Source organism: Muntiacus reevesi, chromosome 17, assembly GCF_963930625.1.
Source record: "Muntiacus reevesi chromosome 17, mMunRee1.1, whole genome shotgun sequence".
Taxonomy (NCBI): Eukaryota; Metazoa; Chordata; class Mammalia; order Artiodactyla; family Cervidae; genus Muntiacus; species Muntiacus reevesi.
In genome coordinates this window covers 8552687-8567145 of record NC_089265.1, presented here as the reverse complement: position 1 = coordinate 8567145, position 14459 = coordinate 8552687, and the positions used below count along the sequence as shown (strand labels likewise).

The 14459-nt window shown below is 38.7% G+C and overlaps 1 protein-coding gene across 4 annotated transcripts in view; it reads left to right on the top strand.

Annotated features, from left to right (window-relative positions):
* Positions 1–14459, top strand: part of MSRA (methionine sulfoxide reductase A) — a 359917-nt gene that overhangs the window by 36308 nt on the left and 309150 nt on the right. The window contains exon 2 of one of the 4 annotated variants that reach the window (XM_065907833.1): positions 1877–2069. The exons of 2 other annotated variants lie outside the window; for them this stretch is intronic. Coding sequence is in view for 1 of the 2 variants with exons in the window: in XM_065907832.1 (XP_065763904.1) it covers positions 5661–5739 (79 nt within the window). In the remaining variant the exon portion in view is untranslated. Of the gene's footprint in view, positions 1–1876; positions 2070–5654; positions 5740–14459 lie in introns of those variants that run through there. One more of the 4 variants, XM_065907832.1, reaches the window with a different exon arrangement.

The window sequence follows — 14459 nt, the reverse complement described above, 5'->3', positions numbered from 1 at the left end:
CCAGGGGAACTTCCTGACCCAGAGATTCAACCTGAGTCTCCTGGGTCTCTTGGCTTGCAGCGGGTTCTTTATTGCTGAGCTCAGGGAGGCTCCCACATGTATGTATATGCATGAGCATATATAACTGAATACATTATTGCTATCATTTTGAACAGCTGCTATCTGTTTGGTCAATTAAAAATAAGAACAATAAAAGTTTTTACCTTCACTTATTCCTTTAGTGCTTTTCCTTTCTTTCTGAAGACCTGGATTTCTAATCATGAAAGCTGTTTGGTTTGTCAGATGCTTTTTCTGCCTTTTGATGCAAGTGGTTTTTGTCCTTTATTAATATAGTATTGATTGATAACATTGATTGATTTTTCTGTGTTGAACCAATCTTGCATTCCTGTTCTAATTCCCACTTGGTCAAGGTTTATGATCCTTTTTATATGTTGCTACACTCAGTTTGTTAATATTTTGTGCAGAAAATTTGCAGCTGTATTCATAAGGGATATTGGTATGTGGTTTTCTTACAGTATCTTTGATTTTCTGTCTTGATTTCTAGGCTCTATTTCATTTAGTTCCACTCTCAGTTCAGTTCAGTCACTGACTTGACCCTTTGCAACCTCATGGACCACAGCATGCCAGGCTTCCCTTTCCATCACCAACTCCATGAACTTGCTCAAACTCATGTGCATTGAATCAGTGATGCGGTCCAACCATACTGTCCTCTGTCGTCCCCTTCTCCTGCCTTCAATCTTCCCCACCTTCAGGATCTTTTCCAATGAGTCAGCACTCGCATGAGGTGGCCAAAGTTGGACCTTCAGCTTTAGCATAGATCCTTCCAATTATTCAAATATTTAGGACTTATTTCCTGTAGGATTGACTGGTTTGATCTCCTTGCAGTTCAAGGGATTCTCAAGAGTCTTCTCCAACACCACAGTTCAAAAACATCAGTACTTCAGTGCTCAGCTTTCTTTATGGCCCAACTCTCACATCCATACATAACTATTGGAAAAACCACAACTTTGACTATAAGAACCTTTGTCATAAAAGTCATGTCCCTGCTTTTTAATATGCTGTCTAGATTGTCATAGTTTTTCTTCCAAGGAGCAAGCATCTTCTAATTTCATGGCTACAGTCACCATCTGCAGTGATTCGGGAGCCCAAGAAAATACAGTCTGTCATTGTTTCCATTGTTTCTCCATCTACTTGCCATGAAGTGATGGGACCAGATGCCATGATCTTAGTTATTTGAATGTTGAGTTTTAAATCAGCTTTTTCATTCTCCTCTTTCACTTTCATCAAGAGGCTCTTCCGTTCATCTTCACTTTCTGCCATAAGGGTGGTGTCATCTGCATATCTGATGTTATTGACATTTCTTCCAGCAATCTTGATTCCAGCTTGTACTTCATCTGGCCCAGAATTTCACATGATGTACTCTGCATAGAACTTAAATAAAGAGGGTGACAATACACAGCCTTGACGTGTTCCTTTACCAATTTGGAACCAGTCTGTTGTTCCATGTCTGGTTCTAACTGTTGCTTCTTGACCTGCATACAGGTTTCTCATGAGGCAGGTAAGGAGGTCTAGTATTCCCATCTCTTGAAGAATTTTCCAGGTTGTTGTGATCCACACAGTCAAAGGCTTTAGCATAGTCAATGAAGAAGTAGATGTTTTTCTGGAACTCTCTTGCTTTTTCGATGATCCAACGGATGTTGGCAATTCGATCTCTGTTTCCTCTGCCTTTTCTAAATCCAGCTTGAGCATCTGGAAGTTCTTGGTTCATGTACTGTTGAAGCCTGCCTTGGAGAATCTTGAGTATTACTTTGTTTGCATGTGAGATGAGTACAATTGTGTGGTAGTTTTAACATTCTTTGACACTACCTTTCTTTAGGATTGGAATGAAAACTGACCTTTTCCAGTCGTGTGGCCACTGCTGAGTTTTCTAAATTTGCTGGCATATTGAGCACAGCACTTTCACAGCATCATCTTTCAGGATTTGAAATAGCTCAACTGGAATTCCATCACCTCCACTAGTTTTGTCCTAAGGCCCACTTGACTTCACTTTCCAGGATGTCTGGCTCTAGGTGAGTGATCACACCATTGTGATTATCTGGGTCGTGAAGATCTTTTTTGTATAGCTCTTCTGTGTATTCTTGCCACCTCTTCTTAATATCTTCTGCTTCTGTTAGGTTCATACCATTTCTGTCCTTTATTGTGCCCATCCTTGCATGAAGTGTTCCCTTGGTGTCTTTTAATATTCTTGAAGAGATCTCTAGTCTTTCCCATTCTATTGTTTCCCTTGATTTCTTTGCATTGATCACTTAGGAAGGCTTTATCGTCTCTCCTTGCTATTATTTGGAACTCTTCATTCAAATTGATATAGCTTTCCTTTTCTCCTTTGCTTTTCACTTCTCTTCTTTTCTCACCTATTTGTAAGGCCTCCTGAGACAACAATTTTGCCTTTTTGCATTTTTTTTCTTGGGGATGGTTTTGATCACCACCTCCTATACAATGTTATGAACATCTGTCCATAGTTCTTCAGGCACTCTGTCTATCAGATCTAATCCCTTGAATCTATTTGTCGCTTCTACTGTATAATCATAACGGATTTGATTTAGGTCATACCCAAATGGCCTAGTGGTTTTCCCTACTTTGTTCAATTTAAGTCTGAATTTTGCAGTAAGGAGTTCATGATCTGAGCCACAGTCAGCTCCCGGTCTTGTTTTTGCTGACTGTATAGAACTTCTCCATCTTTGGCTGCAAAGAGTATAATCAGTCTGATTTGGCATTGACCATCTGGTGATGTCCGTGTGTAGAGTTGTCTCTTGTGTTGTTTGAAGAGGGTGTTTGCTGTGACCAGTGCATTCTCTTGGCAACACTCTGTTAGCCTTTGCTCTGCTTCATTTTGTATGCCAAGGCCAAACTTGCCTATTCTTCCAGGTATCTCTTGATTTCCTACTTTTTACAGTGTTCAAATCTTCTATTGTCTTGCTGAACATTTCACTCTAGTCTTTATATTTCTTTATTGGTTATTCAGGAGCATTATTTAATTTTGATGTATTTGTGACTTTCATAATCCTTTTCCCTATTACTGATTCCTACATTTAATTCCATTGTGGTTGGAAAAATACTTAGGATGGTTTCAAATCCTTTAAATTTATTGGAGCTTGTTTTATGGCCTAAACTGTTGTCTGTCCTGAAGATGTTCCTTGTGCACCTGAGAAGAGTGTGCATTCTGCTGCTGTTGAGGGCAGAATTCTATAAATGTTAGGCCTAGTTACTTTACAGTGTTGTTCGAATCTCCTATTTTCATGCTAACGTTTATCTAGCTATTTTATCCATTATTAAAAGTTGTTTACTGAAGTCTCTGACCATTATTGAATTGTTTATTTGTTGAATTGTCTATTTCTTCATTTATTTCATTTTTTGCTTTATGCATTTTGAACATTTTTGTTTTGCATATATATGTTTATAATGGTTGTATCTTCTTGATTAACTGACCCTTTTATCATTAGAAATTGTCCTTATTTTCTTCTAATAATAATTTTTGTCTTAATGTTTATTCTATCTTATGGTAGTAAATCACTCCAGCGTTCTTTTGGTTGCTGTTTGTGTGGTGTAGGTTTTTTTTATTCTTTTCTTTCAACCTATTTGTTTCTTTGGATCTAAAATGTATCTCTTATAGAGAGATTATAGTTGGATCATTTATTTTTATTCATCCTGCCTACCTCTGTCTTTTAATTGGAGCCTTTAGTTTATTTACATTTTATTAAATACTGGCAAGGTTGGATTTACTTTTGCCATTTTGCTATTTTCTAGGTGTCTGTCTTTTTATGCCTTTGTCCTTTCATTACCGCCTTCTTTTGTTTTAAATAAATATTTTTCTATGGTAACATTTTAATTCCATTGTTGTTTTCTTAGTGATTGCTATGGGAATTATAGTTCACATCTTAATTTATAGTGATGCAATTAAGATTAATACCCACTTAGCTTCAGTAGTACACAGAAGCTTTTTTCCTGTATAGCTGTTTGATCCTTCCTTTATTCTATTGTTGCAAATCTTCATACATTATGTGCCTATCAACATAATTTATAATTATGCTTTATGCTTTTGTCTTCAAAATCAAATAAAAGAAAAAGAGTTACAAACAAAACATGTATTTCTGCTGTCTTTAACATTTGCTTCTGTGGGTTTACCTGTGCTTTTTATTTCTTCATGTGGATTTGAGTTGCTATCCAGTCTCCTTTCATTGTCGCCTGAAGGAGAAGTTCCCTTCGTGTTTCTTATAGGGGAGATCTGCTAAGAGGAAACTCTGTTTTTGTTTATCTGGGAATGTCTTGATATCTGCTTGAATTTTGAAGAAGAGTTTTGCTGATGGAGTTCTTGGTGGGTGATGGTTTCCTTTCAGTGCTTTTGGTGTCTCACACCACTTGCTTCTGGCCTCCATGGTTTTAACTGATCAGTCAGCTGTTGATCTCTTGAAGCCTTCTTCGTTCACTGAGTCTCCTATATATGAACAAATTCCATCCCCAGAGCACATTCATAAGTCCAATTTGCTTGTAAGTGCAACAAAGTTAGCCTTGGTACCCAACTAACACGGTTGGCTGTATAGTACTGTCCTGTTATAGGTTTATAATCATCTTTTTGCCTTGCTCTACTCTCTCAATTATTTTCACTTTTGTTTCCATTGTTATCACCTGGCACTTCTTAGCAGGATCAGTTACATCACTGCTGCTTTTACACTTGCTTTTCTACATCCTGGACTTGAGATAAAGATTCTCTACTACTTTAGTACAGTAATAGAGTACATTAAAGTGTGTACAGTAAAGTACTTAAAGTGCTTAAAACCACAACCACTTGTAGAAGATGCATGTGTGTAACAATGTATGCCAGACATGTGAACTAACTTATGTAACTGGACATGTAAACACACGTTCACATCTTTGAAAGTTTGCATCTTGAAGGTTCATTTGTAGGGGACTTACTATACCTGAAGAGTCAGTTCTTGCTTCTTTCAAGATTTTCTCTTTGTCTTTGGTTTCAACAGTTTGATTAGAAATTGCAAATCTGCTGTCACCCTGCCCATCAGTCCTTATTTGAAAGGGTAATATGGAACATTTTGGTTACTGCTTTAATTTGTCCCTCAACGTATCTCTGTAGCATTTCTCTCATCTGTCAACTCTATGATTTAGTAGGATGTTGTTTTGTTTTTCATTACTATATTTCATAGTTTTATAGAATTTCAGAGTGATGTTTATATGATTGATCCCCATAATTCATTCACAATAGATTTGTTGAGCCCCTCCATATGAAGGACTCCTTGCAAGACTTTCAGGTTTCTTAGGTAAGTGACAAATGGTCCTGTCTATGAGGATGACACATGCTCAACCAATTATTATACATTTAGAATGAAGGTATGCTTAGTATAAACAGAGTGCTTTGGGAGCACAGAGGAGGAATCACTGATTTTTATATTAGATAGGAAAGCACACTAAGTGTTATATGGATTAAGCAGTTTAAAACCCTGAGGTTACATAAGTTAGAAGGACTGAGCCAGAGACTAGAGGCTACTGTTCTGGGTTATTTCTATGAAACCACGTCTAGAGTATTCTGTATTTTGAAACATCAGAGGTAAAAATGATTTCTTAAATGAAATATGATTTTGTAGACCGTGATGCTGTTGGTGCTGGAATTTGGACACCGTACCCACAGTTTCCCGTTTTCAAATGTATCACTAGATCCACAAAGGACAGGTATGTGTGTGAAACACAGAGTGACTGTTTCACTTCAGAAGCTGTACATGTGGCAAATAAAAATCAACAGCATTTATTTATACTTATCAGATGGTATCAATTTAGTAAGCAAATGGCTGCATTGATACTTGAAGTTCAGATTATCAAAAGATGCTTAATTTTACTCCATCCACTCTTTTTTTCCCTTTTGAATTGATATTTGCGTTTTGAAAAGAAATTTTTCTGCCTTTCATGTCCAGTAACATTTTGGATGGGTACAGTTTATATTAGAGTTTCCTTGAACATAGGAATTGCTGATCAATCAGAACTCTGTTCTTTTCCTTTAGGATAAAGCATGACTTATTTGGGCATACAGTTTTAATTTTAATCTGCATGCCTCCTTCTCTGTTCTCCCATGATTCTTTGCAGCAGGGCAAGGGAAAGCAAGCCTTATAAAAAGAAATACAGTATGTGGTGCTTATTAAAGTTACATACATCTCTTCTCACAGGAGAATTTTGATTTACTGCAGGTTGTGCATATGTCGCATATGGACATTTCTAGGGAACAGATTCTTTATCGCTGAACAGTGAATGGCTTCTAGTACTCCATTATTGCTCCGGGAACATGTTAGTAATGATGATGAAAGGTAGGATACCATGAAATCTGTAAGGTGATTTGGCAGAAGTCGATGCTGTTGGTGCCAGGATTGGGGTACCGTACCACAGTTTTCCTGTTTTCAGATGTATTAATTGATCCGCAAAGGACATCTTTTGGAGACAAGAATTCAGACAGGCTGGCACAGGCTGGACCTCCGCCAAGACTGCTCGGAAGGTTGCCATACTGGGAGCAAAAGAGTGAGAGAGAGAAAGAGAGAGAGAGAGGGAAGGGAGAGAGAGAGAGAGGCAGAGGGAGAGCTGAGGAAAGAAAAAAAGGCAAGACTTGGCACAGCTCAGTCAAATCAGCTTCTTTTGTCTGCTTTCTCGGCTTGAGCTTCAGGAAAGAAAACCGTCCTGGGGTACAGAAAACTCAGAACTTTTTGGTTTTCAAACTTAGAAGGCTTTTTAAGTCTCTTGGGCTATTTGAAAGTGTTGGTACATACAATGACGTTTAGGCACCAGTATTAAGGGAAATAAAAGCCTTTTTCAAAATGAAGCTTCCACAGTGTCCATGCATTTGGGAAATACTGTATTTGATTTTTTTTTGCATGTATGATTATACTATGAGAGACAGGATTGACAGTGTAGAAGATGGCAAGGCAAATTTCTAATTAAAGAGACTATTAATTTTCTACAAAATAAACTTTGTTCATCAATACAAACCTGCTTTCAAATCAAATCAGACCTCCTTCGGAATGTGTTCAGAACGTAAGTTTTTAGATTTTATCTTATTTTATTTTTTTCCCATTTGTAGAGATTCACTTGTCAAGGAGTGTTTCTAAGATTTTATGCAACCCAGCCAGGAAGTCAGAGTAGAAGTTGTTTTATCCATGTGTTTAAGAAAACGTTTTCTTAAAGCAACAGCTTTTATTTCTGCTGCTTCATGCTGTCCTAAACTACATCCCCCAGCAATGAGTGACAACACTGAAGACCAGAAAGGCAAGCTGAAGACACCAGACTTCGCTTGAAGGGCAAACGAGAAATGTGAGCTTGGTCATTATTTTTGTGTGTGTCTTTGGTCTGAACCAGTTTTTGGAGGTGGGTGGGGAGGTGGGTGGGGAGGTGTCTCTGTCTAAAAGATGTGTGCGATTAGGGAATTCTCATTGTGAGAAGGAAATGATAAAAGGTAATTTTTATGATGTTGGCAGAAATGGCTGGGAATGGCAGAGAATAGCAATTTAAATCTTTTGGATAAGAAGTAGTGAGCTGTGCTTGAGATACTTGGAGAAAAATTCTATTGTGTTTAGTTGATTAGATTGTATAATTAAACGATGACTATAGCCTGCCTCTCTCAAAATGTTTTAAGTGGAAGGAAAATCTAGAAAGTTCATCGATTTTCTTTCCAATACTACCTGGTGTTCTACTTAGATATATATATGCTTTATATCTGATTTCTTAGCAATAAATACTTCCTATTAGGCCTGGGTATGGTTGGATTGTGATAGTTCTGCTCTTAAAAATCAGCATTATTATAGGAAAGGTGCCCTGTAAGGCACGTATTTTTGTCGACCACCCTCATTGTCAGTGAGTGTTCGATTTCTAAAGAAGAGAGTTTGAGTGGTAGGATTAGGTTCTGACTTCCTGTGATAATATATTTTCTTTTACATTTTGTGTACTAAAAGAATACAGGAAATTCGTGTATATTCACATAAGTAGTAATCATTTTGGGCAGTATAAGAGATTGCTCCACGAGCCATGCTTTTGTTTTGAGTTTGTCATCATGGATCTGTGAATCCTTTGACAAAAAAAATTTCTTTTTTGTTTGTAGCTTGATATTATTGTGCGCCTTCGATAATCAATTGTTGTAAATGGTTTTTATGGTATTATCATGACACACCAGCAGTGTGAGGATGACATGTAGCACACAAATACAATTTAAAAATATGTGAAATCTAATACAGGTGTTTTGCATAGTCCAGCTTAAATAGTTCCCTCAACTTTTTTTTTTTTTTAACTCATCAACATTTTGATCTTCATTTTATTGAAATCACTTGATGTTCATGTGGGTTGCCAAAATGACAACCTTTGTTTTCTAAGCTTCTTTATACACCACCTCGCTGATGCTCTAAAATGGACGCCAAGGCATAAAAGACATGCTGATAGGCACTGGAAGGGATGTTTGCCTGGCTACCGTCTTCCCGTTTGAACTGATCACGAGATCATTCATGCCTACACTAAAAACCAACCATATAGGAAACAAAAGGAAAGTTCAGTAAATAAGTTTAAATTAGAGCTACATTTTAATATTGACCGACCGTCTTATTACCGATTTATATTTACTTTCATTTACTTCTTAACCATTTGACATAACCTCTTGTCATTTAGATTTGCTAGATGTATAACTTCTTTTATTTATTGAAGACTTTTATTCTTTTATTTATTTCCCTTTAAGGTAGAATAATTATTTGCTAGGTTATTTCATAACTTCTTTGCGGCGAACTGAGTAAGAACAAACTTACATCCAGACTATTTTATCCAGCTATTTTCTAACAGGATAATAAAAAATAAGTGAATTGAAAAACAAAGATATCAGAACATACCTTAAAAATAATGAATTTTTCGATAGTGGTAAAGTTACATGTTATAGTGTTTATTAGACTTAAGATTTTATAATAAACATAAGCTGTTATAGCTAATAAAGTTTCTTACTAGTATATTCTCTCTGGCCTACTTGTTACATATCTTTAAATGAAAAAATTTCTGTATTAAGTTGCTCCTTCTTAATGGGATATAATAGAGACTTTTTGTACAACCTTTTTTTTTTCAAAGATGTGTTTACGGAGTGGTGTTGGTTACATTGTCAAATACATTCATTTAGGTTTAACATGGTGCATTCTTCTTTTCTTTCAGACCTTTTATTTTACAAACACATTGGCATTTAGTTTATAAATTTCCACATTAGTGTTAATATTTCAAATCTTAAAGTGTGTAAATACAAGCGATATGATTGTAAATGAACTTTATCTCAGCATTTATTCATTGTAGTTTGTATTGTGGCATATTTTGAAGTAGATTTATTAAGATAGAAATAGATTAATATTTAACTGCTTCTTGATGCCTGTTATTAAGTCCCATTTAGATATACCTGAACATACACATGCAAAATGCTATAATAGTACTAATACAAACCTCCCAGGGGGCTTTAGTCCAACATCTTATAATTATTCACTCATTTATTCATTTATTGAACAAATGTTTATTGAGTGCCCGCTCTAGTATGCTAATATCTTATTGATTTGGGGTAACAGGGAAGGAAGCCACATACATGATTAGAAGAGGGAAGAGATTTAAAATAGAACTACAGAATTCTAAAGAGAAAGTAGCACTACTGTAATGAGATTTATTTCAATAGGTTAAAGTTTTGTTAACTTTTGTTGTACAGTATTTGTATTGTTGCGTTTGTTTCAAAACAATCAGGAGATTAGTGGTAGGTCGTCTGGATAGCTCTGAGAGTTTTGCTTTACCATTATTTAGGTTTCTACATCTTATTCACCAAAAATCTTCAGCTGCTCAAGTCTTCTGATGAACATCTAAAATAAGCAATTCAAATATTAAGAGGTGGAAAATTAAATAGGGAGGATGGAACTACCACTCACATGCTAGAATTTTATGTATGTTCAAGCAGGTGTCACTGAACCTTCAAAGATGTGGCTGTGATGTAAAAAACTGTGGCTTCTTTATGAGGGAATATTTTTCCTTTCTTTTGTTTTTGTGAGAAAGAGGAAGAAGAGGAGGCCAACCCCACATCCATAAGCCAGCATCGTCCTTAGGAAAGAAGTGTGCTAGAGGGCGGTGTACTTTACGTGGCCCAATCAGTTCAAGTTCTGCGTTCACTCGTGTTTCCTTTTGTTTCAGTGTTTGCCTCAGCTTTGTTCACCAACATAAAGACTCTTGGGCACAATACCTCTCTTGACTCTAGACATAGAGGAGCATTTCACCTAGGGCCTAACATTTCTGACCTGCACTTGGTCTCTAATATAAAGAGAACCTGGTATAGATTCGTTTTCTGAAAGGAGATAAAAGTCACAGGGCCCAGGGAGCTGAGCTCGGAGGCGTCTGGGGTGGCAGTGGCCTCTGTCTGGGCTGGTAGCCAGTGGAGTGGAGATGAGAAGTGTTTCAGCTGCCGGTGTGCGCCACGGAAGTCTTCGCATGAATACTCTCAAAGGTGCTCCGCGCCAGGCACCATGTGGAATGTAGGGGATACGAAGACAGAATTTCTGCCCAGAAGGGACTCAGGGTCTAGGTGTGGGGAAAGGGAGGATCAGAATAACTGGCAGTTGTATAGGTCATCACAGTTTACCAAAGGCTGTCAGCCATTGCCTCTGATTCCAGCAGCAGCGCCTGGCACAGTAGCTGGTTTATAATGGCCACCCGATAAGGATTCCTTGAAGGATCAAACCAAGTTGTGAACCAGTTAATTATCTTCTTCAGTCTTATTGGATTAAGATAGCTTTTCTCCTTCATGGTTGCTTTTGCCCTGAGCCTTTGTTGCTAGTTATGGGTTTAGAGAGGGTGAAGTGTAGGGCCACATTCTCTGTGACCACATCAGAACCCCCGGGTTTGCCATCGGAGACCACACAGAACAAGGATTTGACCCTGACCAGCCCTTCCCTCCAGCCGGCCCTCCATCGTCTCGTTCTGTTACTCCTAGTCTCCCTGAAGGATCCCATAACTGTCCCTGACGCCTTGGTGGTGTGGTCTCAGCATGGAGGAGACCAGTGGTTGTCTAACAAGCTTGAGCCTCTCTGACGAGCCTGGGAAGAAGGCTGAGGGGACTGAGAGAGAGAGTGTGGTGAGGCAGCACCTGGAGAGCTGAGCGCAGTGCTCAGTGGTTGGCCTCAGGGGACGGTAACGTCACCAGCCGAATGAGGGTGCAAGTGGGGCCTTGGGGTTAGACTGGGATATCAGAAAGAGCTCGCTTTGGGGGTGGGCGACAGCGACGAAGGGTTGCTGAGGCTAGTTCATGTTGACCAGCATCTTTCTCGGTCTTTCTCCAGGACTGTTTTGAGCCTCAGGAGAGGGATGGGCAGGTCAGGACCATTGTGAACTGTTGTGTACTGCTGGGACGTCAGGGGTGGGGGTGCTAAAATTCAGCCTGCCCTGACCTCCCCAAGCCCTGTGCCTTGGTTGGCTAAAGGAAGGTACAAAGTCACTGCAGGTATGAGCGGTGGCCCTGGAGAGAGAGAGAGGGCCTGGGTTGAGGCTTAGAATTGGAATTTCAGGAAAAGAAGAAGGTCTGAGGGTCTGGGGTGGGGAGGGCAGCATTCCAATATTTGATCTAGGGGTCCAGGTAGTGTGTGTGTGGCTCAGTTGTGTCCGAATCTTCATGACTCCATGGACTGTAGCCCACTAGGCTCCTCTGTCCTTGGGATTTTCCAGGCAAGAATACTGGAGTGGGGTGCCATTTCTTCCTCCAGGTGGGGTAGGAGATGTGATTAGAAGAGTTCCAGAGAACACAGTTGAGAACAGGGAGAGATGAGTATATAGAAATTCTTCTGGTAAAGTGAAAGAAAAGGTTTGGAGAATACTGAAGTTGGCAGTTATTCTGAAACCGGACAGGTTGTGAATAATAATAATAGCCCCAAATGCAAATAGCCCCAACTAAACAAATCTCTTAGTTTGGTCACTGGTTATTTTAAGGTTATTTTATTTCTTTAAAGCTTCCCTGGTAGCTCAACTGGTAAAGAATTCACCTGCAGTGCAGGAGACGCCAGTTCGATTCCTGGGTGGGGAAGATCTGCTGGAGAAGGGATAGGCCACCCACTCCAGTATTCTTGGGCTTCCCCGGTGGCTCAGCTGCTAAGAATCCGCCTGCAGTGTGGGAGACCTGGTTCGATTCCTGGGTTAGGAAGATCCCCTGGAGAAGGGAAAGGCTACCCACTCCCTTATTCTGGCCTGGAGAATTCCATGAAGTGTTCCACGGGGTTGCAAAGAGTTGGAGATAACTTTCTCTTTCACGTTTTTAATTTCTTTAAAAGCAAGTGTAGAAAAGGAAAAAGGTGTTACCTGTTTGTGTTCTAATTTCCACAATGTTATAAGAGTTTAAATTATCTCTTCTGTTTTGCAGTTAGGAATCTCTTGGTCCTATATAATCAGAATACCTATAATGTATGGATGTTGAAGTTTTGTGAACATATTTTGGTATTAGAGTTTGGGTTTTGAAGAATTAGCCCCTCTGTAGTGATGTCATCCTTTTCATCTCATATGGCAAAGCCATTTATATCTTTTTCCGTTAGACACTCTAAGTGATTTTCCCCAACTTGAGAAGATCAGGTTGCTCTCTGACACTCAGGACTGCCTTATCCCAGTGCCTTTGAAAACAGCCCTTTACCATCTTAGGTCAGAGAGAATGGGCTTCAGAGTCTCACCAGTGTCAGGTTGAATTTTAACTCCATTTTTTACTTGTTGAACTTTGGTCAAGTTATATAAACTTAGTTTCCTCATGTATAAAACAGGGATCTTGATACCTTCCTCAAAGATTGTTGGTAGGAGACTAGGGAAATATATACAAAGCTCTTAGTGTAGTGTTTGGTACATCAAAAGTACTCAATGAATGCCAGATACTGTTTTTTCAAGTTATTGTAAAAATTTGTAACATAAGCTTTACTGACTTAACTATCTTTTAAGTGTTCAGTTTGGTGGCATTAAGTATATTCATTTGGTTTTTTTGTGCTGTCATCACCATGGTCCATCCTCAGACATATTTTCATCTTACAAAACTAAAACTCTGTCCCTATTAAATAACAGCTTCCCATTCCCCCTCCTCCTAGTTCCCCGGCAGCCCCCATTTTAGTTTCTGTCTCTGTGAATTTGACTACTGTAGGTACTGCGTGTAAATGGTATCAGACTGTATTTGTGACTGGATATTTCACTTAGCATAATGTCCTCAAGGTTCATCACATTTCAGAATGTCCTTTGTTTTTAAGGCTGAATCATATTCCATGGTATTTGTATACAGCACATTCTACCTACCTGTTCGTCTGTCAGTGGACACTTGGGTTGTTCCCACCTCTGGCTATTATAAATAATGCTGCTTTGAGTGTGGGTGTACAAATATTGGGTTGGCCAAAAAGTTTGCTGGAGTGTTTTCATAACATGGGAAAACCCCAATGCATTTTTTGGCCAACCCAATATCTGTATGAATCTCCTCTTTCAATTCTTTTCGTGTATGCCCAGAAGTGGGATTGCTGGTCAGAGGGCAGTCTGAGCTCTCACAGCAGGTTCTGTTTTTGAAAAGCTTGTCGTAAGCGGAAAGCTGCAAGTTGAATTAGACTTTCCAGCATAGATAATGGTAAAATAAAAAGGAAGTTATAGACTTGACTAAAGGCTCCTGATGTCTAGATTTTGTGGAAATAACCCAGACACTACATTCATCATCTGTAAATTATTTTGTGTATAAAATTTTGCATGGTGTGTTAATCAGGGCAATACTGTAATCACCACATAAAATAGTATTTGTACATTATCATGGGATAGTCATATTTTTTTTTTAAGCAAAGTGGTTTCTTTGCATTCTTGCCATTTCTTTTTTTCTTTTTTAATTTCAATACAGTTGACTTACAATGTTGTGTTAGGTTTTGGTATACAGCAGTGTGATTCAGTGTGTGTGTGTGTGTGTGTGTGTGTGTGTGTGTGTGTGTGTGTGTATGTTCTTTTTAAGGTTATTTTCCATTATCAGTTGTTACAAGCTACTGACTGAGGCCCCTGTGTTATACAGGAGGAGCTTGTCGTTGCATTCTTAGCATTTCTGTTTAGGTGTTTTCTTTTGGCCATTCTTTTAGGGAAGGTCTGCTGGCAACAAATCTCTTAATTTTCCTTTATCTGAAAATGTCTTGATGCCCCCTTTTTTTCCCCAAAGGACACTTTTGCTGGGTATAGAATTCTGGGCCAGTAGCTCCCCCCGCCAGCACTTGAACAAGCGCCACTGCCTTCTGCCTCTGTGGTTTCTGATGAGAAACTGCTGTCATTCCAATTGTTTTCCATTCTGTGCAAGATGTTTCTTTCTCCTGACTTTCTTTTGCTTTGTCTCTAGTTTTCAAAGACTTTGATTATGATGTGTCTTGGCATGAATTTCTTTGGATTTA